Raw genomic sequence first — 27228 nt, 5'->3', positions numbered from 1 at the left:
CCAACAAGATTTCTGTTAATTAGGGTGGACAGGGAAGCAGGACTGCAAGTATATTACCTGCTGCATTTCATCAGGGGAGTTCTGAAAATGCCTTTCTCACATATTGCATTAAATCTGTGCATGATATAACTTAACTATTCAAATTATGTCCATTACCTTACCAGCTTCTGACTTCACTTAGCTAGCAGACTGCTTCTTCTGACTCTGCTTTCACTGCAACACGCTGAGAGTTACACTTACTGCTCCTATTAGCCAGGGTTATGCTTCTCGCTTCCTGCTCGTTAGACCAAAGTAGATTTCTGCAGTGCCAGGGTGACATTCATACTCAGAGGTGCGAGAGGTCATTACAACAGCACGTATGCTGCCTAAATTCCACTTAATTCATATTCTGAGCCCTGAAGTGGGTCTCAAGTGATACATAGCCCTTTCTGCCGAGCAGAGTTTTTCCAGCTTTTACATTGCACCAGAACTCATTTCACTGGAACTCGTTAAATTGTACAAACCAGTTCTCATAAAAATTAAACATAATTAATAACGCTTCTAGGATTGCCAAAAATGCAGGCATCAGAAATATTACAAATATAGTAAAAATTAGGAATGGGAACTGAGATTTGAAGACATGATGAGGCCAAAGAAACCATATTTGGTGAGAATCAATAACTTAAATTGATGGAAATAGGGAATGATGGCTTGTGCCAAAAATGAATAAACAAAAGCAAAGAGTGCCAAAATGCCTTTGTAGCCTGCTGTTATAGCTCTGCTAATCAGATATGCTTTCGCTTCTGAAATGAGAACAGAATGCAGAGTTATCAATAGCTCAAGTTTTACATGGACTTTTACAAATGACTTTCAGGTATGATTGGGTTTGGTCTATGAATTAGTACCTCATTTAAAAAAAAAAAAAAAAAAAAAAAAAAAAAAAAAACAGTTTTAAAGGAACCAGCACTTGGACCATTCCACTGTGAAATATCACTTGATAAATGAATGTCCTGAGGACCCAGAGGACAACCTCTAACTTTAGCATAATTCTCAGGATGTGGAAATGTGGACAGAGGTAGTTAATATCCATGGCAGTTCCAGGTGGCTTCTGGACAAGGCTACAAGCCAACGGGATTCCCACAGTCGCTCCTTAGTCACTAGCTCTGGGAGATCAGTGATCAGCGATCATCAAGTTGCCTGAGGCACATGAAGTATAGTGCATGCTCAGGAGCAGACATGTTCCGCATGTGAGAGTTGAAAGCCTCTCACTGGGAATAAATCCCAGTTTTAATTTAATGTAGCATTTGATGTAGCAGATCAGCAGTATGTACTGGTGACTTTAAAGAGTTAAATTGCTAAATTTTCAGTGGAAATCTGTATTTTCTAAGGAATGTTAGCCATCACAGGCTATTTTTTCCAAGTTGTATAGATTTTATATATTTTACTTCAAAGGTTGGTTCTATTATTGCTGTTCTTGTGCTCCAAAGCATATGCATTTCTCTTGCAATTAATTTTTCCCCAGCCTCATAAAGCTCTGAGAAAGGCTACAGCTGTTTCAGAAATGTTTGGCTACACTTTGAGTTGCAGGCCACTTCTGCACGTGTCTTAGACCAGTGAGGGCATGTTGACCACTTGACTTGCTCCTTAAGTTTGTATCCCCATTCTCTGTGCTTCACTGCTTCAAGACTGAAATAATATGATATTCCCCATGACTGCACTATATTAAAACAAACAAACGGGAAAAACCATACAAATAAATCTTGCCCATACATGGGAACAATCACCTGTGGACTGATCTTTCAACTTTATAACACCTCTCCAATATAATGCAGAGGACCTATTATACAACTAAAATGGTACCAAAACTTTGCTATGTTCATGACTCTCATTGTGAGTTGGGTTAAATGTTTTAGTATTTGACTGCAAGAATGACAGCCACTTGTAGCTTGTTATTTCTGTAACACTTTGAGAACATGCTCATGTTATCTTCTAATGCAAGAGGAGATAGCATGTGCCCCTAATGTATGTATATTTGCAAGATGAGAAGTCTAGTATGCTGTTAATGTTATCACTGCTGTATCCTGAAATAGAAAACTGCAGGCAGATTGGATTGTGTTAGAGAATGGTAACCATAATAACCAATAACAATCTGCAAATGATAAGCAGCTTCAGTGTTTAAAAATAAAATTGAAATAGCTTTCCAATAGTTCCATGGGCATAGTTTCAAACTTTATTTTATTATTCATTAATTGTAAGGTTGTTATGGGGATCTAAGATGCGTCATTAATTTTAAGGAGGTCTTTAATTATTGCATCTTCATTTAGTTGACATCATTTAGTAATATACCTAAATGAAATAGTATCTCATCAAATAAAATGTTACTTATCAACCCTTTTTCAGATGTACACCATATGTAGAACATTACAAATATCTTATGTAGTGTATGGTCTTTTATGCAGGAGATGAACTTTATGTATTTGTAATACAATACGCTGAAAAGAAATACAAAGTCTTCTGGATTTCTGGATTTGAATGCAGATCATCTCTGTGGTTTGGAGTCTGCACCATGTTCTGGGATGCTGCCCAGCACTTCTGAAATGAAAATCTAAGAAAAAAACAATATCCAGTGAACCTTTTAATTGATTCAAACTATGTATTTTTGGGAGGTGCTTTAAAAAGAAAGGAAGGTGTTGCCCAAGAGAACTAGAAGAAGAGGTCTTTGAGTTGTCCCCCCTCCCACCGTAATTTACAGATAGGAACATTTAGCAGGAGCTGCATTGCGTACCAATAGTGAAAGGATATGAGCCGTCGTGCAGCAGCTTGGTGCTCTATGATGTTAACTCTTCTGGGTTAGTTTGTTTCCAGTCACTTTTGATGAGAGAGTCCAATCCATTTTCTTAAAGTACTCAGATACTTCTTAGAACACAGTCTTGTTTCCTCATTGCTTTAACTACCGGAACACTGATTACTTGTGTAGTTCATTCAAGGAGTAACTTTCTCTATAAGAATTGAAGAAGACACATTTTTCAAAACATTCCTAAGGAACAGGAAAACACAGGCTTCAGTTTCTTTTGGTAGCTCTTTCACGGATCAGTAACACTTCTGGAGGTGCAGTTGGGCACAGTTTATGCCAATGTAAGTGCAGTGCCCACAGTTATCCTGAGCACCATAGGAGAAAATGAATGGGACAGCTAAATTGCTAAATTTCATAGGAAAAATTGAAAAATTACTTGCTAATTATCATTTTCCATTTTAAGTAACACTGTTAAACAGCTATGTAGTGTTGATGCGGGAGAGGATAGTTTGGAAGGCAGGTAATTGAAGAGAAATAGCTCTTGCTCTTCAGTCTCATATGTGAAAGGGAATTAGTTTTCTGGAGTTTTCTTCCACAGGTAGATGAAAAATGAAAATAGGAGCATTGCCAATGTTCCCTTAAGCACGAAGCACTCCTTGTGTTTACAAGAAAATTATTGTTGCTAGCTGTGCAAAAGAAAGTTACAAGCCATTGATGCTCTTCACTGGGATTTGAATGTGAATCTGAATTAGGTAAGAGGGAGTCAATTGCTTTCCATTAGAGTTCTTGAAGGAAAAAATAGTTGTTACTGCTGGATGCAAGTTGAAAGATTTGTGTTTATCAAGGAGCGTCTGTTTAGTCTATTAACCTTGACAACCGTGTCAGCATTTTTTTCTGTTTGTTTTCCCAAAGGCACTATGTTGAAGTAGTATGATATACAAGGTTATTTATAGTGGAGACGATTCATAGCTATGCTTGAAAGACATGGGTCAGAGTTTAAATACTGGAGTTGAATGCTGTCCTAGACAATTTGAAAAGTCATTATGTTTAATCTTTGAAAATTAAAATCAAGGGGTGGAATCAATAACATCTCAGCACGAACTTGATTTTTATTTTTATTTTTTTTTAATATATGCAAGTTTGTTATGGTTTCACAGGTTTCTTGATGTAGGAATGCACCTCTGGAGATAAGCTAGTCCAATTGCCTGCTTGGAGCAAGGTCATATAGGACTGGTTGCCCAAGACCAGGTCCAGGCAGCTTCTGAGTATTTCCAAAGATGGAGACTCCACAGTCTCTCTGGACAACCTGTTCTAGTGCTCAGTCACACTTACAGTAAGAGGAAACTTTTTTTTTCCCGCTGTTGCAACTGAATTTCTTGTATTTTAATCTGCGCCCATTGCTTCTTGCCCTGTCACTGGGAATCCCTGAGAAGAGTCTGGCTCTGTCTTTTTTTTACTCTTTCCCGTTACGGATTATACACATGAATAGATTTGTGTGAAAGGAACAAAACTTACAGAAACAACCAGAGCAAACAGTCCACATTCATTGACACACCTACAGTTTTGATTGCTTGCCTTTCGTTAACAGATGTTTCATATTGCTACTGCTGTCCTTGATTCCACGGATGAGTAAGGACTACGCTATAAGTAACTGCATACATTAGAACACTGAAGATATAATTTATTTTATTCTTGTGATTTACTCATCATTTCAGTCTACAGTCTTGACTCTCATGGCCAAGCCTCCAGGTAGCTTGTTTTTCTTTAGTCTGAAGGCTGCATCTTAAGGTGCAGTCTGGATCAAGTTGTGTTTGTTTTCCTGTGTAGCTCTTTGTCACACATACTTAAAAGCATGTGTTGTGCTGGAGGGTACCAGTGAAGGAGAGGAGCAATTCCACACTGTGGCAGAGTCCTTCGCTTTGTTTCCACATTCTTTCTTTTCAGAGTTGTTGCAGTACTTATGGCACACTGTGTTTATCCCAGCTGCATTGCTAAACTTGCTTTCCAGCTGAAGTCTCCATCTTAGAGGATTTTAGGTAGTTACTAATTGCTTGATCAGGCAGTTCTGCTTGGGCATCCTAAGTCTGGGTCAGCATCTTTCTGAGCTTCTCCATGGTATTCCCCTCTTCCCTCGTTACCTTGGCCTAGCTTTAGGCTAGTCAGGTAACTGACTGTCCCTGTGCAGGTCTTTCCAAATCCTATTGTATTCCACGCCTACCTTGAACACTTGTATCACCCAATCTTCATCTGTGTCTGCTGGCCCAGCTTTTTTTTTTTTTTTTTTTTTTTTAGTGTCTCCTTCCTGTAGGTCATGCTGCTTGCTTTCCAAGTTCTGCACTTTTTTTTTTTATTATTATTATTATTATTTTTTTTTTACCTTCCCATTCCCTCTACTGCTGTCCCATCACTGCCTGATTCCCATTTCCAACCCACTCCTCTCTCTGACATTTCCACTTCTGTGCTTACTCTTTCTACACTGATCCTGAGATTTTTCATCTGTACTGCCTTGTGGTAAGGATCAATACCAGAGAGACGCTGTCCTCCAAGTGCTGTCCAGTCCCATGCCACACTGAGCCACTGGAGAAGGGATGCACAGAGAAAATACACTGCTGTCACTTAGCCATGGACTAGGAGTAGAGCACAGACCATTCACATGTTGTTATAAGTTTAAACATCCTCAACAGGGGTGACATTTTTGCAGACTTTAACTCTTGAACCATAAAAGCTATATACAGACTTGCTTTCTGGAGCCCTAAGATAGACTTGGGTACCTGTCATGATGTTTCAATTCAGGAGAGCAATGAGCAATTCAGCTTATTTACCGTCCAAGCTGCCAGACTCTGGCTGCTTGTACTGTCGGTAGTGAGAATTGCTTGTGACATGTAAGTCACTTACGGTGACAGTCTGAATAAAGCCCTTAGTCTCTCCTGAGTGTATGTGAACTGTAATCCCCCCTGCCCCCTGATTTCATATTCATGCCCAAAGTACAGGAGCTGATGAAACTGTTCAGAAAAAGATCACCACAATTTTTAATACATGGAGAGCAATATGCTTTTCTTATTCTTGATAGTAGGAACAGCTGTGACACTTCCGCTGTTTTTTTCTTCATTTGGTTGTTTTGGTTGCGTTTTTTTTTTTTTTTCTTCTTTTTTTTTTTCAATTGCTTATAAGAGCTGTATGAGACAAGTAAAGTAATGGGTGATGACACTAGCTTTGCCTAGTATTGACAGGTGTGGTTTCACATTAAAAAGCTGCGCAGTAAAGCTGAGACAATTATGTTCAAATTAATAAGCGTATGTAACCATGCTCTTTCAGCATCAGTAGTGGCAACTGTCTTGGATGAGTGATAATTGCATTCAGTTAGCAGTGTTTTTTGTCTGTTATTTACCTTGATGCAGGAATGGTGCATGTTTTGTTTATTTGTGGCAACACAATATTGTGATATTACTTGTTTGAAGCATAATTTGTGAAAGTGTGAAGTGACCGGTTTGGCTGACAGATTAAACTACTGCTATTTTGTAAACATATGGCTGGAAGATAGTGAAAGGAAACAAAATTAATGTCTTCTGATCTCTAATTTGCTCTTTCCAAGAGTACCTAGCTTGGTTTTAACTCTGCATTTGAATATATACACTAACTTAAATCATGATTTATGAATCACATCACATTCAGTCAACAGAAGACCAAAGGTCTGTTTTGACAGCGAAGGCAGATTGAGAGAAGAGTATTGTAACTCATGCAAAGAAACAGATAGTCAAGATCTATTTAAGATAGGCAGGGGGCTGAGGAAGGAGGAACGGGGAAGATGTCTACACCATATTTGAACTGCATCACTTGGTGTTTTTCTTAGGAAGAGCTCTGGTCCTCTTTTCTATGCGCAAGACAGGGAAGTTAAGCAGCACAAACTGTTTTTCAGTGCTATGCATGTTCATGGAGTCTTATAATGGTATGTTGTGTGTTACACTCATATAATAAATACAGATGTATATATGGGCAAGTATACACACACATTTATTTTCTTCTGGTATTGCATGCTCACAACAGTAGTAATTTTTCCTAGAGTTTATGTATAGTCCTGAGTACAGGATATATTGCCAGCAGCAATATGAGCTCTAAGGAAGAGCTCATATCAGAGGGGTGAGCAGGGAGGAGATGGATTTCCTGGTGCTGCTTTAAAGCTGTTACTGGATGCAAACTGGTGGCCTCTCCCCCAGCTGTGGAGGTCAACCTCTATCAGTGGGCAACTCACTGACTTATACCTGACTTACTTTGTATTCCTAAACCAGTTTTAATGAGATACATTTTTAAAGTGCTGTTTTAGTATGAGATTTGGAATGCTGGCAGTGAATCCGTCTCCGAGGTCTTTGGTCTCTTGTGTTTTACCCTGCTCTTTGGACACTTCTCTCCTTTCTTGCCTGCCGTTCCTCGGGCATTCCTCTCTACATGGTCTGAAGATGGGGCAGGGGCCAGGTGTGGCCTCAGGAGTCCCTGCCATGGGCAGCAGGACTCGCTGGAGCCATGTCCTGTACCAGGAGGGTGCTGGGCACAGGTTGTCGGGTACCTGAGTGCCATCATGCTACAGAGATTAAGATGCACCATGCTTCTCTAGCAGAGCAATCTGGGATTAATCAGCAGAAGGAAGCGATGAAGTGAGTGAAACATAGCAACGGAAAACAATCCTGGAGTGATTTTTTTTTTCTCTTTATGAGAGAGACAGCGGGACAGATACCTCCCAGGCTTTCTGCAGAGCCTTCAGAGGACTCAGAGCAACCTTTAGGTGAGCTCGGGAATCCAGACCCGATTTCCACCTCCTGCGACTTCAAGCAGTCGCTGTGGCTTGCAGGGCGATTCGCTTCACTTCGCTTCACTTCGCTTTGCTTCACTTCGCCTCTCCCCCCTGCTGCGGCGGCCCCGCCGCCATCTCCCGGAGGGTTCTGCCCTCACCACAGCGGGGCCCGGGGGGCTCTGCCCCGCCGCAGGCCGCGGCCGCGGAGCCAGTCGGCGCCTGAGGGGCGGCGGGAGCCCGCCGGGCCGCCCCGGTCCCGGCCTCAGCCTGTCCTGATCCCGATCCCGGCCCCGGTCCTGATCCCGATCCCGGCCCCCAGCGCCGCGGGGCTCCGGGCAGCGCCTCCCCGGCCGCTCGCAGCGAGGAGCTGCAGCTGCGCGGCGGCACAGGCAGGGGCAGAGAGGGGCAGAGCCCGCCTGGCTGGGGCGGAGAAGTTGGAGATGCAGCCGGAGCCGGTGCCGTAGGCGGTCGGGGCGGCCGGCAAGGGGTAGCGATGTACCTTTTTGGCAGCGAGGAATACGAAGCGGTAAGATAACGCGTGGATTTTCTTCTTACGGTTTCTTGTAACGCTGGGTGTTTCTCAGGATTTACCGGGCAGCTTTGAAATTCTGCCAGTGCCTCTGCTTTCTGTGGTTGGACTTCAGTACTAGCCAGTTTGCTTTCTGAAGTGGCATTGCTCTGCAAGTCCTCCAAGTAGCGAGATACTACTTGGTAGCTAAAACTGAATTTCCTTTCCTTGTCACGTTTATTGATGCAGAAAATACCAAAATACTGGCTGTTTTGAGGCGACCCTGACTTTTAGGCTGCACTTCCAAATAACTTAGAATTCTTCTCAGACTTTGCACTGTAGATGGACGACAAGTGGGTTGCAGAGCTGACCTTAATTGTATATTTGTGGGAGTGTTGCCAAGCCATTTCTTTTGTCCAGTTCAAAACATGCCATGGTGATGTAGTGTTACGTCCATCATAAGAGCTAGCTTAACAAAAACCCGCAGCATGCCCACGTTAAGATCTGACGCTGTTTTTACTCCAGTATTAGTGTAAAATGACACTTTAAATTGGTTGGTGATGTAAGAGGAGATGAGAAGAAAACCGCAAATAACTCCGCATTGTTGCATGGCATTGGTATCTGACACAAAAGTTGCAGTTTTGCAGCCTGGGGCTCAAGTGCTGTGTTGTAAGCGGCATGGATGGATTCTTCCACCCCCACACAACTCGTGACCAAGGCACGACCTGAGGTGCTATGGGGAAAAATAATGAGACCAAAAGAATTGTTTATGAACTTCGCTATAGGAAAACAAAACAAATTTCGCGTGTTAAAAAGTGGCACGTTCTTTGCATACAACTTGCAGTTGCACATGTTTTGTTTTGATTATTGAAATTGTTCTTTGAAGTATGAAAGCGCCTTTTATGGCATTCTGGGTTCTCCAACACATTTCAAGGAATTAATTTAGTTACTCTGGATTTTTTTTCCCCTTGTTTTGTAATGCCAAACAGCTATGTTTTTGAGATGCAGGAAATGTAGAAGAAGTTGTTGAGGAAAATAATTTAAATGCAGCTGTCTGCACATTGAACTCATTTGTGTGTGCAAGTCGCACAAACTTTCACAGACCAAGCAAGGAGACTGAAAAGAGCTCAGTTTCTTCAAAGCAGTAAACAACACGGCATTACAGTAATTATGTTGTGGATTGACTGATTGTTTAAAAAAGTTGACAAGCAAAAGAAAGTTTCCAACTATAAGCTTTTAATAGACTGTTTTTCTTTAATCTTTTGCATTGTTGTAGTTATGTGTAAAGGGTAGCAAATCTGTATTGGTTGTTTATGTGTTTGTTGTTCTTTTTTGTTTTGTTTTGCAGTCTCAATGTTCCTCTGCACCTTTTGCAGTTACTTATTGCTTTGTAAAGGGAGTGGGAGCTTTGGGTCTGAAATACTCAAGTACATTGAAAGTCACCTAAATGGCTGAACAATGACACTAGGGTTGTGGAGCCCAGTGCACCTCTCAGTCTCTTGTCCTGATACTGTTTAAACGTTACTAAAAATATAGAAGTTCTCTATCATAGAAAATAATGCTTAAGACACCTGTCCCAGGCAGGTGGGACATTGCATTCCAGTTCTTCCACATAATCAAGCAAAGTGAAGTAGCATCAGTAAAAAAAAATGTAGGAAGTTTACAACGAATTGCATGTGTTTTGGTGTATGTGTGTGTTTGTTTTACCTTCAGTAACTCTAGAGGTCCATGAAACCAAAGTTTATTGCTTTGCGCAAACAAAATGTTTCATTAAGTCCATACCAAAATAATCTTTTTTTTTCTCTCTCTTTTAAGCAAGATTATTCTGGAGAAAATTCGGATCTGCTTTTTTTAGTGTTATTTTGGCAGCCAAACTTACCAAGATGTTTGTTTACTCAGTGATAAGATTGTAATGGGGCTATTCTTAAAATCACCAAAAATAGAAAAGATAGCCTATGAAAGCTAGAAGAACAGTTTTATTGTTCAATAAAACCTAGAATCAATGGAAAATTTATCTTTGTACAGATCTGTAGTTCATGAAACCATATGCTCTGTGCTGTGGAAAAGGCATTTGTTTTATCTTCCCACACAAACAATTATGAATCTCTGAAGGACAATGTCAGTGAAAAGAGTGACAATGAAGAATCTCGAGATTTTGTTTAAAGTTCACTATTAATTTCAGACTATTTAAATTGAGTATGAGGCACTCTAGCTGTGAAAGTGTGACTTTTATCCTAGAAAGAAGATTACTAATAAAATTAAACATCGTGTGATTAAAATCTCTCTTAAAGGAATTTGATAAAGCCCTCTTAAAAACCCAGCCCTTGAATAACTCTCTTTGATCACTGTGTGTGTTTCATATGCACACCTCTATGTTTACCTGTGCACACGTTTGAAGAAACAGGCATGCGAAGTGATATTCCAACTCAGTTACATTCAACAGCATAACTTTAGCCGTTTAGACCAGTACAACCAGGTTTTACATGTGGTCTTGAAAACCTCTTTGGTTTTCTTTTTATTCCAGGGCATAAACAAACGTGGATTATTAGTTAATTCTGAGTGCATATTAAGTCTAGATATGTGTCAGCACCGATACTCACATTTGTGTAACACTACCTGTAAACCTTGGATAAACAAAGATAATGTTACTTAAGGATCAGATATCAAAGACAATGCTGGGGTTTAGAACAACTCAAAATTCAGAAAAACTGCTCATATCATTAAATAGTGAGAAATTATATATTTAAAAAAATCACTTAATAGAACCATGTGGCTGGCATCCTCTCCTGTTTGAATGATGATGATGATTATTATTTTTCATAAATGTTCAGACTTAAGATATTAAATGTCTTTGGCATTGCATTTTAGCCCTTTAGGTAAAATGCACAACCTTTTAAGAACTGGTGGAATAAACATTTTTTGTGCTGTAAACCTGGAAATACTGGTATGTTTGAGTCTAGCAAGCAATTTTATTTCATAAATAGAGAAATGCGTAAAAAGCTATAGGCCAAGCTATCTTGTGGCTACAACTTGTTTGTGTAGGGATTTCCTGTTTGCAAAATAAACTTCTGGAACAGAACAGAACTGGAATAGTTCGTCAAAATCAACAAAGAGTGGGAACTCCTTTTCGTGGGTGTCTGGTAAATCGTACTCAGCATTAACCTCCCAGAGCAAAAACATTTGAAAATTACTCCAGACAACCTTTTTAGTCACTGCATAAGGGATGAGGGAAATCTAGGGTTGTGCTTGCATTTTCAGGAGGCCTGGCTGGCACCCCGGGCTGCATTTGGCCCAGCAGGACCTTTCCCACAGCCACAGATCCTCTGCCCCTGCTCCTGGGTGAGCTTTGTGCGGGCCATGGGTTATCTGCAGCTGTGTCCCACTGCTGCCTTCTTCGTAGGCCCCTGGGTTTAGGTGCACAAATGAAGACTGTCAGGGGCGGCTTGTCTGGCTGTCATCAGGCCTGGGACACCTCGGTGTCTCCCTGCAGCCCTCTGGGGTAGAGATATCAGGCTGTCTTCTAGCAGGATGCTCAGACACCGTGTTTGGATTAATTCGGATTTCTTCTGAAGACAGGTTGACCGTTGAAAAGGTGTTTTTTAGCGGAGCATTTCTGAAGCAGGGGGGAGTTTTCTTGGTAATTGCTCGTTTAAGAAGAATCACTGTATTTCCTTCACTTTTAGTTTCATGTGTCCTTCCTGAGGTCAGTTAGGTGAATGTATATTTATTTACATGTAAATCTTCATTACATTTATAGCCAATTTAAGATGAAATGACAAAGGGGAGGGTATGTGCTAGCTTAGGAGAAAGCGTGGTGGTCTGGGAAAGGATTTAACTCCTCAGAACTGCAGTTCATTTTAACTACTCCAAAACCTCTGCAGTTGAGATAAAGTGCTGATAACTGAATTCACAGTTTAAAACACTATCCTTCTCTGTCCCCATTAATCGCATTAACCCTTTGAACCCAACTTAGGGGTTTGAACTATATCTGTTGAACTTCCCGCTACAAAATGGTAGGCATGCAAGTTTCTCCTTTCTCCTCAGAAATAATTTGAAGTGAATGGCTCTAATAGTCTATTGCTACAACAGAAGTTGTCCCAAGGGAGCAGTATCAAGACTTGGAGAGTGTGTTTGCAGGCACCTTGCTTTCTTTTTTTGCACCAATGAGTGTTATTACTTACTATTATTTATACCCAGTGGAACAAATTCAATACAAAAGTTGAAAAGTCCTGCAGCCCCAGAATAGCCTGGTGGGATGAGGGAGATGGCAAACAAAAGATCTCCAGCAGAAGAAAAGCTAGGCCTGTGAATGTAAAGGGAAAGGGCAATGCAGCTCGGAGGACTGAATAACCTGCACGAACGGGGAAATGGAAGACATTTTCACAACTTGGCACTGCAGTGCCTACGGTTTGGTTCTTCCTCTTCTTTAGTTGTCTACCTAAAGTTTGACTAAGCTCTAATGACTAAAGCTGTTGGGAAATTTGCAGATTGGATACTTTTTTTTTTGTTAGTAAACACTATTTCTAGAAATTTCAAAAGTATCACAAAAATTAAATACTCATAATTTCTTGCAATAAACGGTGTTTTGACAAAGGTGACAGGCTCCATTTTGCCATCTATATTACTTTATATTATGAGAATGTTTGGGGGGGGGGGGGCGGGGGGAGCACCACAAAACCATCTGATAGCTTTCTAATTCTTTGTTGGAGTAATAGTGGTTTGTTTACTCAAGTTTTTGTAAAATACATTGCAGGTGATGGAGCATATAGATAATAGGATCATGCTTTTAAGAAATTATATCTGGTGTTCAGTATTTTGAACAGTATTCTCCTTTACATTTTTTTTTTCCTTTTTACTTCTAGCTACATGTACTGTTGAAATAGATTTTCTCAAAAATCACATGCAACTTTCAAACTTTTGCAGAAAAATAGCTTTTTTTTGACTGAATAAACTCAAAACTTGATTCTCAAAATCTTTTAGTCTTCATAGATTTCTCTTTGAAAATATCCATAGGAGAAATGGAAAACCTCCTTATAATTTCGTTGATGTGGTCATGAGGTCCAGAGCAAGTGTTCTGGTTGTCTTGTAAATCCAGCATTTGTCACTTGGATTCTCCAAGCAAAAGTTTTGAAGTTGTCAATTTAAATTAAATCTTCAGTTCCCTGGAGTTTGCTTATGTCTTTTTGCAGGACGGAGCACTTTGCATAGAATATTAAAGATGATGTTGACAGATGCCAGTTATGGTTCCTGCAGGGCAGCCTGATCTGCTAAGAAGTATGAAAGTCTGTCTGCTAAATTTCTGAAGGGATGAAAGGTCTTGCAGCAGTCAAATAACATTCAAACTGATAATAGGTGCTTTTTGAGTAAAATCAGTCAAACCCTGATTTCATTTACAGCAGGCATACTGCTTACAGGGCTAATTTTGCTATAAAAAGGGGGAAAAAAAAAACACCTATTTGAGAAACTTGCTATTCTAAGTCCTAGAAATTGGTCAGACAAACACATTTATGTGTTTTCAGCGTTTATTCTGAGTCATTGTTAATTACCTTATTTCATAAAATGAGTAAAGGGAGAAAGGATAATCATGGTATTGTTAAGATTGGAAAGAGTCACATGTCGGTGTTGAGCAATGTTGTGTTTGTTGTTTTTTTAATTCTATTGCAGATTTACACAGGACCATGCCGTGTCTACAAATCATACATCAGGATTGCATGTTTGGGAAACCCACTCACTCAAATTGCAAGCACTGTTCTGCAAATTACCTGTGGGAGAATACTTAAAATTAAACCCTGAGATTTGGAATGACTTTTCTTGTTCATCTTAGCTCAGCCTAAGGCAGCAACATCTTGTGCTGTGTTCAGGTGAATACATCGTGAGGCACACGTGAGCGTAACTTGGAGGGCAGACTTGAAAGGAGGGAAAATTGAACTTGTGATTTGTCCATCCTCAGACAAATCGCTTGACATTTCAGTTTGCTGCCTTTAAACTTTCGATTATTTATATTTGGTTCTCTTCTGTTAACGATAGAGGTTTAACCTTTTAAGGCTGGTAAGTTGCTTTAAAGTTACTGGCCTTACACATAACAAATGCTGGTATTTGATTAAGTTGCATCTGCAAATGATGTATGCACATACTAGGAATGAAGTTAGTTATTCATGCCTAAAACAGGGTGTTTAGTGAGAAGAACACTACATGAAAGATGTGTTCACAGCCAGAGCTGGATGTGGATTTGTGAAACAAACTCTCTTAGCAGCCCTTTGCCCATGGATCCTCTGCAGCAGCCAAAGTGGAGAAGCAATACAGTTTTTCTTTCCTAAATTGGAAAAATAAGGGTCATTCTGTATGGCATCATTCCCCATGGCTAGGTTGGAGATGTCTCAGCTGTGCTTTAGGCATTGCATGTGAGCTCTGGGATTCCCCCGAGGGAGAGCTGTGGGCTCTAAGCATGCAATGGGACAGCTCCTGAAGTGGTGTCAGCTGGGACAGTGAAATGCTGGGGAGGAAAACTGTGCTAAACTCATGCACAGAGAGGTCTTGGTCACTTCTGTGTTACTCTCAGGGTGCCCAGCATGCTCTCCAGTTAATGATCTGTGCAATTGTACTGAAAATATTTTTTTCCCCAGAGTTAAACAAGTGTTTAACCTCCTGTAGTGCCAAATTACGGCACTTTTAAAAGTTATAGCTTTTTTTTTTTTTATGGCTTTTTTAAATTAATGACGGCATTATTTGATCTTCATATATTTTTTCTTGTCTCCGTTCTTTAATTTGAATCTCACGAGCTGAGGATAGAGCCATTCTTATTATTGACAGTGTATTAAAACAGAATAGAATCACAGAATCGTTCATGTCGGAAAGGACCTCTGAAATCTAGTCCAGCCTTTATCCTAGTACTGACAAGTCCACCACTAAACCATGCTACTACATTCTACATCTGCATGTTTCTTGAAGACCTCCAGGGATGGTGACTTAATCACCTCCCTGGGCAGCCTGTTCCAATGCTGTACAACCCTTCCAGTAATTAATTTTTTCCTAATATCCAACCTAAACCTCCCCTGGCACAACTTGAGGCCATTTCCCCTCCTCTTGTCACTTGGTGCTTGGGAAGCGAGCCCCATCTCCACCTCACTGTAGCCTCCTTTAAAGTAATTGTACAGAGCCTCCCCTGAGGACCCTGTATAAGGTCTCCCCTGAGCCTCCTTTTCTTCAGGCTAAACAACCCCAGATGCTCCTCATAAGACTTGTTCTCAAGACTGTTCACCAAATATTGGAGAGATGCACACTGCGTCTGGCCTTCCCCTTCCTCCATATCCCCATCATGATGCTCATGCCAACCTGTTGACTGTAGCCCAGCTGTCTCTCACAGGGAGTATAGCTCATTTGTTTCGTAGCATGGTGTCCTGGGGTATTCTGTACTCTCTGAAACTCAGCACAAGGATCAGCAATTAACTTATAGAAACGTATTTCTATCAGCAAATATGAGGCAAATTGATGGCAACTATTAACCTGGACCTTTTCATACCACGTTAGTGCTGAGTGTCTGAAGGCAATGAATGTACCTCTTGCTGTGGAAATGGGACACAAGTAGCTCACCACGGCTGAGAAACAGGTTTGTAACTGAGGCATGCACAGGAGGGAGCCCTGAAGAAGGCCAAGTGGGTTCTGGCATTTAGAAACCAACCACGCTGCCCAACTCCAGGTGATCCAATAGCAAGGGAGTTGTCCTTCCTTCTTCAAGGACTTGAAAAGTTGAGATTTTGGAGGTGAGGGGAAGAGATGAGGAGTGTGCACACTGGCCTGGGTTGGCAGGACTAGTGCAATTCCCTTCGCAGATATGAAGGAGAAAATATTGAAAAGAAACCAGAATATTTTCAAGTTGCACACACAGCATGGGTGAGCATCCTCATGTTGTTTCCCTCCTTTGCTTCTCACTTTCTTCTCCCAGCTTGTACTAAGTGCTCGTAGTGAAAAAACCCACAAGGACGGAGATGAGTGCAGAGCCCCGTCTCCACGTTCCCTCCATCAAACTGCACGAGGTAGCCCTGTACCTTGCATCTCCTTTTCCATGTCTGAGACAGCAGCTGGAAGGATGGAAGGAAGCCTTCCTCAGGGACTGGTTAAAGCAGAAGCTAATATTAGATCTGGGCCTGTAATTTGTTCCAGCTTTTAATGAGAGAATTTACTAATATGGAAACGTACAAATTGTGTGTGTGTAAAACACAGAATTATTTTCTTTAGCGAGTTTTTTTTTAAGACAGTATCAAATACTTTTTTTCAGTGAAATATTCTACTGCAGCTGATCTCATAAAGAATTTACTGTTTTTACGTGTTACATGCACCACACAGTCTCTGACTTCCTTCATCATTAACAATAGATCTGTATACAAGTGAAAACAAAGGAGCAGAAAACTAAAGTAAATTCTCATAGTGCCAGATCAAGGCAAACCAGACCAGTCAAAACCAAGTGCATGAGCTCACAACAAAACAGAGGTGTTTTGGAAAGCCTGTCGTGACTAGGGGCAGGTATTGAAAACACTTATGCAGTTGTGATTGTGTAGATTTGTTCTCAGAAATGTAGCATGAATGTATGATAAAGTAGCATTACCTTTGAATAATTCAGTGATGTTGTGTGTGCTTTTAGGAAGAATATCTACCGATTTGTTAAGTGGTTCTGTGCTCTCTTGAAATCTGGGAAAACACTGCTCAACATCTCTTGCCTCATCAGAAACATCAGTTTGCCTCAGTGAAGTCAACCAGCATGAACTTTTGCGAGAAAACACAAACAAACATAGAAACAGAATGGTTTGGGTTGGAAGAGAACTTAAAGATCACCCAGTTCCAACCCCCTGCCATGGGCAATGACACCTCCCACCAGACCAGGTTGCTCAAAAGCCCATCCAGCCTGTCCTTGAATATAACTTCATGATCAGGAATAACGGAGTTTTCCCTTCTGTATTGTCATCTGCTCTACAGGTCTCGCTATTAAAAAAGTGGCTATTTTTCAGTAACAGATTTGAATCGAGTGTAACATAGCCAAAACAAGTGTTAGCAAGAGAGGCACCAAGTTGGCTACAGCAGCACAGAGCTAATGATGAGCTAATTCCTTGTGCTTCTCTGATTTACGTAGCTACAACAATGCAGAATTGGCTTGGATTTCTCTGCATACATCTGTGTATGTGTGTGTATAGGTCCGCAGGCTTTGGGGAGTTATTTGCAACTGCTCCGTTACGCCGCATACATTCATACTTCATATTTAATTAGATGTCAGGAGACATCTCTAGTTAGAGAAGTCTTGTGGGTAAGAGATACTAATGTCACGCCTGTTTTAAGTCATTAATTTATAACTCTCATGGTGGAACCCTATGCAGAAAAGTCACAGCTATTTAGAAGCAAGCATCCTGAATGTCTGTTGTTAAAGAAATGGGACTTTATGTGCTGTGCATGAATATGGTACAAGAAATTTCCAGAATTTCCAGGGGCCCCAGTGTGGTGTTTCTAAAAATAGCATTATTTTAAAGTCTGTTCTCCAGTTAAGTATTTGTGACATGCATTTTGATTTCTGTGCTGTTTAGTCCACGGATAGATGGGAGTTAGAGAAAGGGGTACACATACAAGCTGTTTTATGTGAAAAATTGAAATCGTGACTCCCCTGCAGCACATATGGGAAGCTAAAGTCACAAAGGCATGTTCACGCTGTCTGCCGTACGTGCCCGGCTGCCTGCTGTGGCAGACTGCCTGGATTAGATGCTCTATCTCGGGTAGTTCAGCTCCGTTTCTTCCATCTACAGTGTATGATGCTGTGCCTGGCAGCCTAGATTGCTCGTTGCTCCCTTGACCTTTCAACACCACGGTGCTGACAGCTAGATTAAACACTCCTGGCAGGCGGGCTGAATATAGTCTGACATCATTTTGATAGGAACCTTCCATACAGGTGAATCAAAAGCCATTAACATCTGTTGCGGATCATGCGATCAGGAGGTATTTTTTTCATCCCTTCCAGGCACAATTCCCTTTATTTCTTTTCTTTTTTTGCAGTTGAGATTGTGTGTTCATGCCTGGGTGGGGATAGATTTTTGTTTTCCTGTCGGTTAAGATAAGTAGGTCTGATGAACCAGTTCCGAACAACTGATCAGATTAAACTTATTACTTACTTTTCTTCAGTACTGGCTGTCAGGAACTCTATCATAGAAAAATCCATCCAGCTGTTTAACAAAGCTATGGGCATCTGTCTTTATGAAGATTTGCCTTCTCTAAATAAGAAACAAGCTCTGAACAATTGGGTTGACTAAATGAAGTGCTGTTTGTTTACTCAGGCTACGTGTTACTTCCCAGATAGCAACTTCAGCTGATGAATAGGAATCACAAAATGCTGGGGATATTTATTGCATTTTCCGTAAGAGTCACTAATTCTTCTTTCAGCAAATCTTTTATTTATGTAGAAACAGGTAATGCTAACCATGGTAAGCTTCTTTATTATTCTGTGCATCTCTGACCATATTAATAACTAAGATTTTTGCAGGAGAAAATTTAGTGAAACTTGGTGTGTTTTGACAACTGTAATTACAGGACTGTAAGAACCAGCAATTTTAGAGCTTTTCTCTGAGGAACGAATGAATGAAAGCCCTGAGAAGTTCTGTGTGTGTTCCTTTCTCATTGATAACACAATGTGAATCTACACATTTTAACTTAGCAATACATGATTGCATATCCATGTTCTGGGCATTTACAATTTTAGAATAATGTACTGTCTTCTTCTATGGTATGTAATATAGTTTTATTGTTCTGAGAAATGTTGCAAACAAATCAAATGGACTTAATAGGCATAATTTTAATACAGTTTTGACCTTTTTAAAATCAGTTCATGTGTGCTCCAAATATCTCAGCAAATATTCTTATTAAAAATAAATTGTTTAAATCAGTATTTGTTTATTAGTGCAAGCAAAGCAATGTTGTTGCACAGATTATTTAAAAAACAAACAAACAAAAAAAAAAACTTTCCTACTAAGCTGAATTATTACGTCTAAGGCCAGGTAGACCATTATAGGAATTTTAAGCTGAGAGAAAAATAGTAGACAGTTCATAGAAGCAAAGCTGATACATCTATAACTATGATTAGAGTATTATAATAATATAACTGCATTCTTTTAAAGTGCAGCTCAATATTGAAAGGAAGAGGTCCTTGCATGTCTTGTTATAACCTATATTTGCCCAAAAGTACATGAGATATTTATTTTTTCCTCACTGGAAGTGACTGCTTTTTCCATGTGATGAAACTGGCTGTAATGAAAGCGACTTTGTGTTGAATTCGATGCAGTTGTATTTCTCTGCACGTGCAAGCCACTCAGCAAGATAAATTGTGAAGCTAAATGTCATTTAACTGCATAAATGATTATTTTAAGATGTTAGATTACTTTTAGAGTTCATTTTTATTTTTTCTGGTATAGGAGGTTAACAAGTGAAATTCTATATAAAGTTGCAAAATTTCCACCTATGGAGATTTTCAAAACTCAACTAGACAAGGCCCTGAGCAATCTAACCTGGCTTTGAATCCGGTCCTACCTTGAGCAGGAGGTTGGACTGGATGTCCTCCAGAGGTCCTCTTCAACCTAATTTTTTATGTGATTCTCTTCGGATGATATAGGCAATAGAGAAATATTGATGGCACTGAAATGGAAATTCCCATGTTTTATGGTATAAATCAAAACTCACAGAAGTCAGCAATTGCCAATGATTTAGTTCCCATTGCTGAAGGATGCCCTATATAGGTCTGAGACTTTAGGCCTTTGATCTGTAATTAATCCTAATTCTTTTGCCTTCATCTGCAATCTATATAAATATGGTTATGCAGCTATACAGCGAGAGTTGGAGGACAGAGGCATTAGGTTGTTGCTCAAATATTAAATTTATTATATGTATCATATTGTGGTTTACCACTTATATTTAAGAAAGTTGTGTTCAGCTTCCCTTAATTATCTTGTGGTCTTTCTAAGATGGAATAATTCTTATGGTTTGCTATAATTCTGTTGTTTGTTATACAGACATCCTGGCAAAAACATGGGTGGCCTTCAGAGATGCTTAAATAAAATCATAAGGCTCATTGTACAAGACTCTAATACCATATGTGAAATTTTGCTTTTGCTGATTGACTTTCCAGTAAAACTTAACAACAAGAAAATGATTTTTAAATCTAGTTATCACATACAGTTATTTGTCGATATCAGCTAATAATTTAAACTGCTTTGCCTTCTGGTTGTGAGTTTTCCCATGCATGCATGGATGCTATTGCCCTCTCTCCATCAGTAACGTGGATTTTAAGGAAAAATGAATAATTTTGCTTAGCCATATCTTGTCAGTGCAAAATAATTCTCAGATCAACTTGTATTCAGATGGTTTGATGGACTTTGCAGGGAAGAACATCTGGGAAATGGTCAGGACAGGGCTGTTCTTAGTGTACTGAGGGAGAAGATATAATCCAACTGATACCATTTCCTCCAACCGTTCTGGCCTTGTCAGCACAGGACTAAGAAGATTTGTGCACTTTCTGTAATCAAATGCCTCCCAGTTATAAGCATACATTAAAAAAAAGGCAAATTAAAAAAGGAAGAAAGAAAAAAAGCAAAAAAACCCAACCACGAGTTATGCTGTTTTGCTTAGGGCTATTTTAAATAAACCTGGACATCTGTGTTTGTAAGTGTGGTGGGAGAGATTAGTCCTGCCGGTTACACAACATGTTTTGTGGATCAGCTTGCCTTGTGACAATTGACAGCGTTGTCCCTGCAATTCTGTGGTAGATTTTATGGCGTGAATAAAATGCTATTCCATTTAAATGAGATCTTTTTTAGTGTGATCAAAGGGGAAACAAGAAGCAGATACTCTTGAGATCATTGGCTATCTTGATTGTGAAAATGAACAGAGCTTTAAAATACATGATGCCTTTTGAAATCACAAAAGGATCCAAGCCTGCAGACAGCCAACAGAGCACGAAAGGTTATAAAAGAGCACATTTGTGTTGCTGTGCCAAGTTCAGCAACAAGCGTTTCCTTCTATTCTCCACAAAGAAAGAAATAATAAACCATAATGTTTGTTTCACCCCTTGTGAACTCAGAAACTTTAAGAGTAAAGGAGTTGCTAAGTTTATGAGTTACCGCTGATTACAGACTGAATTAACTATTGCAGAAGGAAGGATGGAAGCAGGCAAGTTCACGTCTAGAGGGAGAAGTTATGGCTTCCTAAATAAAAATTTACAATACTTTGTAACGACTGCTTTAGCTTTATTTAAATCAGTTAAGGAAAAATGTAAAATAATAAATAAATTAGTTACTAAATTCCTTTCTCCAAAACAGCGATGAGCTGGAATGCATCTTGCATTTATTGCTGACTTCTGGCTTTAACCTGACCAAGGAAGCCAGCTTTGTGTCTCTGGAGAATATTCCAGGGGGGCTGAGAATGAAGATACCTGAGTTGTGGCACAGCAACACATATACAATCTATGTGTCCACTGAGGTTTTGGGTGGCAATTTTTTAAGCAGAAACCGGAGGAAACTCATAGAACTCCCTCATAAACTGAAGGAAATAATGAATTTTAAATCAGCATAACCAAATGTGTTTAATTTCATTTCCAAACAATGGAGCAGGAGGAAAAAGCAGCCTTTGGCCAGTGCAGCTCCAGAAGAACACAAATGGGCAGGGAGGACATGGATTTGTTTTAATTTCTTTGGTGAGAGTTAGCACAACATATTTTGAGACCTGGGGTTTCCATTCTTGAGTTTGTCATCATTGCAGGTGCCAAAGGCTGTCTTGTCCTCTGTGACCAGCAGCCAGGTAGGGATGTGTTGTTAGGAAGCTCTTCATCTCAGGAATCTTCCAAAGTTGCTTGATGCTAGTGGCATATTAGTGATGTTACTTTACAGTGATGTGTAGTATTGTTAATCTTAGCATTTTAAAATGAGCTGACTATTATGTAGCACATCGAGAAATACAGGCTTGCCAAGGTGCAAGTTCTGCAAGGAGTATTTTGTTAGATTTCCAAAGCTGCGGATTCATCTAAAATCCTGAGCTCCTGAATACAGCATCTTGTGCAGTGAGAACACAGAGAAGCACAGGTGGTACGTCCAGGGGAATGATCACCCCACTCTGCTCAGTACTCCATAGACCACGTCTGGATTAATGTGACCAATTTTGATGCCCCCCAAAAAGAAAAACCTGGATAAACTGGGGTGGGCTCAGCTGAGGGCCCCTAGAAGGTTGGAGCCCTCGTGCTGCAGTGAGAGGCTGAGGGACCAGGGCTTGTTCAGCCTGGAGGTGAGATGGCTTCTTGGGGGGAGGCTGGACTGGACATGTCCTGAGGCCCCTTTCAGCCTGAAATACCTTGTGGTCCTGAGAATAAGATGGAGTATGTTGTCTCTGACACCGGAGAGAGCACAGGCAGGTGTTTTAGTCCTTGGATGTTCTTTCTGAGGATTTTGGATTTGTCAGCAAATCAAGCATATTTTGTGTTGATATTCAGCATTTCAGCAGTAGATAAAAGAGCAACCAGTGGTTCACAGTTTGTTGCTTCCTCTCGAGGAGGAAATAGCTTGGAGAGGGATATGTTGTAATGTGCTCTCCTGACCCAGACGAAGTCTGTTCTGAATCAGAAAGAAGTCTGGTCCTGATGTTTCTCTTACGTCTGAAAGACAGAAAGTGTTTGGTCTTGTAGGTCAAATCCGGAGTTCACTTATTGTCCTGGAAAGCGGCTGTTGTGCTCTACTAAACTTTGAACATTCCAGAGTATGAAAAATATTTCACCGTTGAGTTCCAAATGATCACAACATCTTGTGATTTTTTTTTAATGATTTCCTTTAATTTCTCTTTTGCAATTCATTTATATTTTATTTTTCTTCAGGTTAGCATCTAATTATTGTCTTCAGTATCTGGCACATTTCTGTTTCCAGGTTGCCTAAAACATTTATTCCTCTTCTAACCCTTCCATCTTTATTTAAATAGTCATATCTCAGTGATGCTATTACAAATCCAAAGTACAAGATCGTTTTAGCTGTAACAAGATCTGTTTTAGCTGTAACGCATAGATTTGTTCATTATTAATGAATATATACTATCGGGTGGCACACTTTGTACCCTCACCCTCTCTGTGTGGGTGCACTGGGCTAGATACAGCTTAGAGTCAAATCTGAAAGAGCCAACGGATGCGAACAGTTGACATGATGCAATCCATACATCAGCTGGTATATTTTGGATTTAGAACAATAACTTTAAAGATAGGAAATGCTGGAGAGGTGCAATTTTCCAAGATTATTATTTTGGTATATGATAGACAAGAGGAGCAGGAGGTCTCCTCCCAGAGAGACTTCTGCATTGCTGTTAAAGTACTACGTGCTGTTGAATTCTTGAAATCCGATGAGATTAATTAATAGAAATTCGGTAATATCTAAATAGTATAAGGAGCCTCATCTTCTCAAAAAACTGCAGGTGGTTTGCTTTGCTTTATGCTAGACCTGGAGGATAGGTAATGGGTGTAAAGCACCAGTCCTGATGTTTCCCAAGCAGCACACACAAGGCTGAAAGCTGGAGCTAACACCTGAAACCCCAAGGACCCACATGGCTCAGGATACACTTGGAGACCAAGCTTACACGTAGCCCACCGATGAGGCTATGTGTATCGTAGGTAGTGTTTATGGCCTGGAATAAATGGTGCCACACAGTGTGTAAGCAGCTCACTTGGTGTTTCTGGCGCTAATGGAGAGAGCAAGGCTGCAGGTGCTCAAAGGACAGTCGTGCCTGCTAGTGATTACTGGGCTGAGTCACAGACAGACAGACCGCTGGTTGACAAGCTTTCAGCGAGCCTGGGTTAGTGAACACTTAATTAATTATTTCATTAGTCTTCACTGTGTGTAATTTGACAACGGGCTTGAGAAGAAAAGCCCTCCTAATATAAGCAGTGAGCAAATTGCAGTGTTTTATGTCATGACAGTCGCTGATTACTGTTAACAAAAGATCATGACTGGAAGAATCAAGATTTCAGCAGTAGAAGGTGAGCTGGAACATAAACTTGTCAGAGGTAGAAAAATGTTGTTTCTGACAACTAATCTATGACAGCAGCTTCTTCAGAGTGCACACTTGCCAAACTAACTCGAGAAGATATATGGAAATAAAATAATTAGTTAAACAGATGAACATGTTTACAGTAGAGAAAGGAAGGGTAGCAAGCATGAATACGTATTCAAAGCAGCTGTTACATTTGAAATAGTAGAATATGGAAGACTTCACTTTATATGCTTAATTTCAACATTTTTAAAAATTAAAAAAACAAACCCAAACCTTCCATTAGTTATCTGGAGTAGACTTAAAATATTAAATTAGAAAACCAAGTAGGGTTTGTGTATATATAGAGATAATTTGATGAAATGCAAAGGCAATATTTTTTTTCTTCAAAATTCTCCATTGCTAACAGCATTTCATGCTAAATTTTATAGGAAGTTATTTTTAAGTATGCAGAAAATCTTAATGACTTGAACCAAAATCCCAGATAAAAATATACTGAAGATCTGGAACAGAGAATCTAAATTGGCACTTTTAACTGAGCTGAGACAAATTGAGATGATGGTTGCCATGCTTTTCTGTAAATTCTTTCCTTTTCTAGTTGTCTTTCTGTTTCCTTGGTGTCATCTCAGATGTGTTTTCCATTTTTTCCTCATTTTAATTGAGAGCCCTTGCAATTTTGTATCTGACCTAATCTTTGTCTCTCTCTCTGTTTTTTCTTGTATATCAGGTCATACCATTTTATATTTTAAATTTCTTTTTCTTATGTTGACTTTCTGCAATTTAAAATCCTTCCTTTGTGATATCAGCTGTTGATTAATGCAGTCAAAAACGACTTTTTTTTTTCTCTCCTGAAAACTTTTTTTTTTTTTAACCTGTTTCTGTCTCAGTAAGCAACACCACAATGCAACTTGTTATTACTAATAATGTTGGTTTACCTTTCCCTAAGGGCTTGCGCATATGGTTAAGTTACCATAGCTTTAAGAAGTTGTCATGAGTCAACCAAGTTGTGTTCAGATCCATGTGTGTGCTGGCAGTCTGAGACAAAAGTGAGATGATTCAAGTTCAAGCAGCTTGCAATCAGGTCCTTGGTGTATTTTTGTTACTCTGACACCTCTCTCTGAGTTGTTCCACTGGCAACATCTTACCTCTGTCATTGCTCTGACTTTTTCTTACAGCTCAAAATCATCACTAATTTAATCTCATCCTCTATATCCAATTAATTGTTTCAGTGAAAAATAAAATTATATTTTTAAAAAAAAAAACAACACAAACTAAAATTTTTGACTATGTGATTATTGTTGATAAACCATATTTTGGTGAGGTAGGAGACCTCCTTGGTTTCCTATCATTGCCCTCTTCCTAAAAAGCACTCTAAACTTTCTCTCTTCTCATAAGTGGGAGAATCTCTCTGTCAGAATATACAGAGCTACCAGATTATCCTCCTTCAGAGGCTTTCACAGAACTAATCTCTGCCGTAATACATATAGAAAACTTGCTTAAACAACAACCCACCATGGTTATGCAATGATGAGTCATAATGCTGTTACTGAATGGTTAAAATTGCTTTTTCTATTGCGCTTGCTACCTTGATCCCTTTCTTACTCCCATTTTTTCTGCTGACATCCTTCAGACTGCAGATTCTTTCAAGCAGGGTATGTCATTCACTTTGTGACTGTACAATGCTTAGTACAACGCGGCCTCAAATAGTCGTCTCTTTTAGATGGTTTTTGCAAAATATGGTAAATTGTAACACACCAGAACATCCCACAGATTTCAGAAAGTTTGGCTTTGGTTGAGGGGTCTGTGTGTTTGATCACTTTCCTAAGCTCCGCAGCTGCCCTTTTGGAAACAGTTTGCATTTTGCCAGAAGTTTGCCAGAAGAGTAGCCACAAAAAGCCAATCAGTCCTCTAAGAATACAAACTGATGCTACTTTCTCCTAACAAAGCAACAACAGAAATACAAGCATTTAGGCTAGTATAGCGAAAATGTTAGTGCAAATGTGTGCCTTTTTTATTTTGGTGTGCGATTTTTTTTTTAAATTTATTTGCTTGATAAAGTACCTGGTACAACTGTTTCCTTGGTCTAAGAATGCCGAAATCTAGGTTTCTGCAAAGCTAAGGTCTGTTTTAAAAAACTCTTTCATCCAGCTGTTGATTGGATTAGCATCCTGGAAACCTGTTAATGTCCAGCTGGGTGCTGCGATTAAGCTTGCCAAAGTCATGTTAAGGGTAAAGAGAAGACTGGTTTTCTGTATAATCTCCTTTTTAATCACATTGCCACCCTAAAGCTCCCAGCTGTTCTAAAATTTCACTCCTCCTGCTATATGAATGTCCCCTGTGGATGTAGATTCCACTGCAATGCCCAATGTGCTGTAAACCAAAAAATAAAGAAAAACTCTAATCACCATTGCTTTGGTTCTTAAATGCAAGCAAAGCATTTCAGTGACTGTTCTAAGAGTTGTTTGCATTCCCTGTATGGTGCCTGTGGGAGAGCAGCTTTACAGCATTTAAGTGGAAATGGGTGTGTGGTGGGCAAATGGCCAGCCTCTGCTTGTGCCAAGGACCAGAGAGGGCACGAGGACTGATTAGCGTTTGAGCCTGCCAGGCTGTGAAGCATCCATGGCCCTTACCCAAGGAGTCAAAAATTCCTGCCTCATATCCCCTTAATGAATGTGTGTTCTCCTTCCTTTTCCAAAATACGGTTCATACTGCACATACCACAGGTACATGCCAAACAATCAGAATTAATTTGGTATTTCCTTAAAAAAACTACCCTCAAATAATTAATTTTACAGTCTGTACAACACTGTATAGTGCTTTCAGAATCGAGCTGTGTTTTGGGCTTTGAAGAACATCTTTCAAAATAATGACGTTGCTCAGAGGTCTAGAGAAATCTTCCTAAACAAGAAATTTTCACATTTGCCAGCTCTGGCCACTGTGCCAGACTGAGGTACCCATTGTATTGGTGGTATTTTTCTAATTGTATGGCCCACAGATTGCAGGTTGGTCAGTCTGTGTTGAAACATGGCAATCTGTGTTCTTTGTTAGCGTGTTATAATTAAAATTTGCCCATCTCAGCAGTTTTACTATATGCTACATTTTAACATTTCACATTTTGCTTGT

General features: G+C 39.8%; 1 protein-coding gene across 6 annotated transcripts in view; it reads left to right on the top strand.

Moving 5' to 3' along the window:
* Positions 1-27228, top strand: part of CACNB2 (calcium voltage-gated channel auxiliary subunit beta 2) — a 246915-nt gene that overhangs the window by 130318 nt on the left and 89369 nt on the right. Inside the window, exon 1 of one of the 6 annotated variants that reach the window (XM_035319479.1) lies at positions 7950-8085. The exons of the other annotated variants lie outside the window; for them this stretch is intronic. Coding sequence (XP_035175370.1) covers positions 8053-8085 — 33 coding nt within the window. The 5' untranslated portion in view covers positions 7950-8052. Of the gene's footprint in view, positions 1-7949; positions 8086-27228 lie in introns of those variants that run through there. 6 annotated transcript variants of the gene reach the window in all.

The sequence above is a fragment of the Oxyura jamaicensis genome, chromosome 2, assembly GCF_011077185.1.
Source record: "Oxyura jamaicensis isolate SHBP4307 breed ruddy duck chromosome 2, BPBGC_Ojam_1.0, whole genome shotgun sequence".
Classification (NCBI taxonomy): Eukaryota; Metazoa; Chordata; class Aves; order Anseriformes; family Anatidae; genus Oxyura; species Oxyura jamaicensis.
The sequence above is the reverse complement of the archived record's forward strand: the minus strand, read 5'-3'. Positions and strand labels throughout refer to the sequence as shown.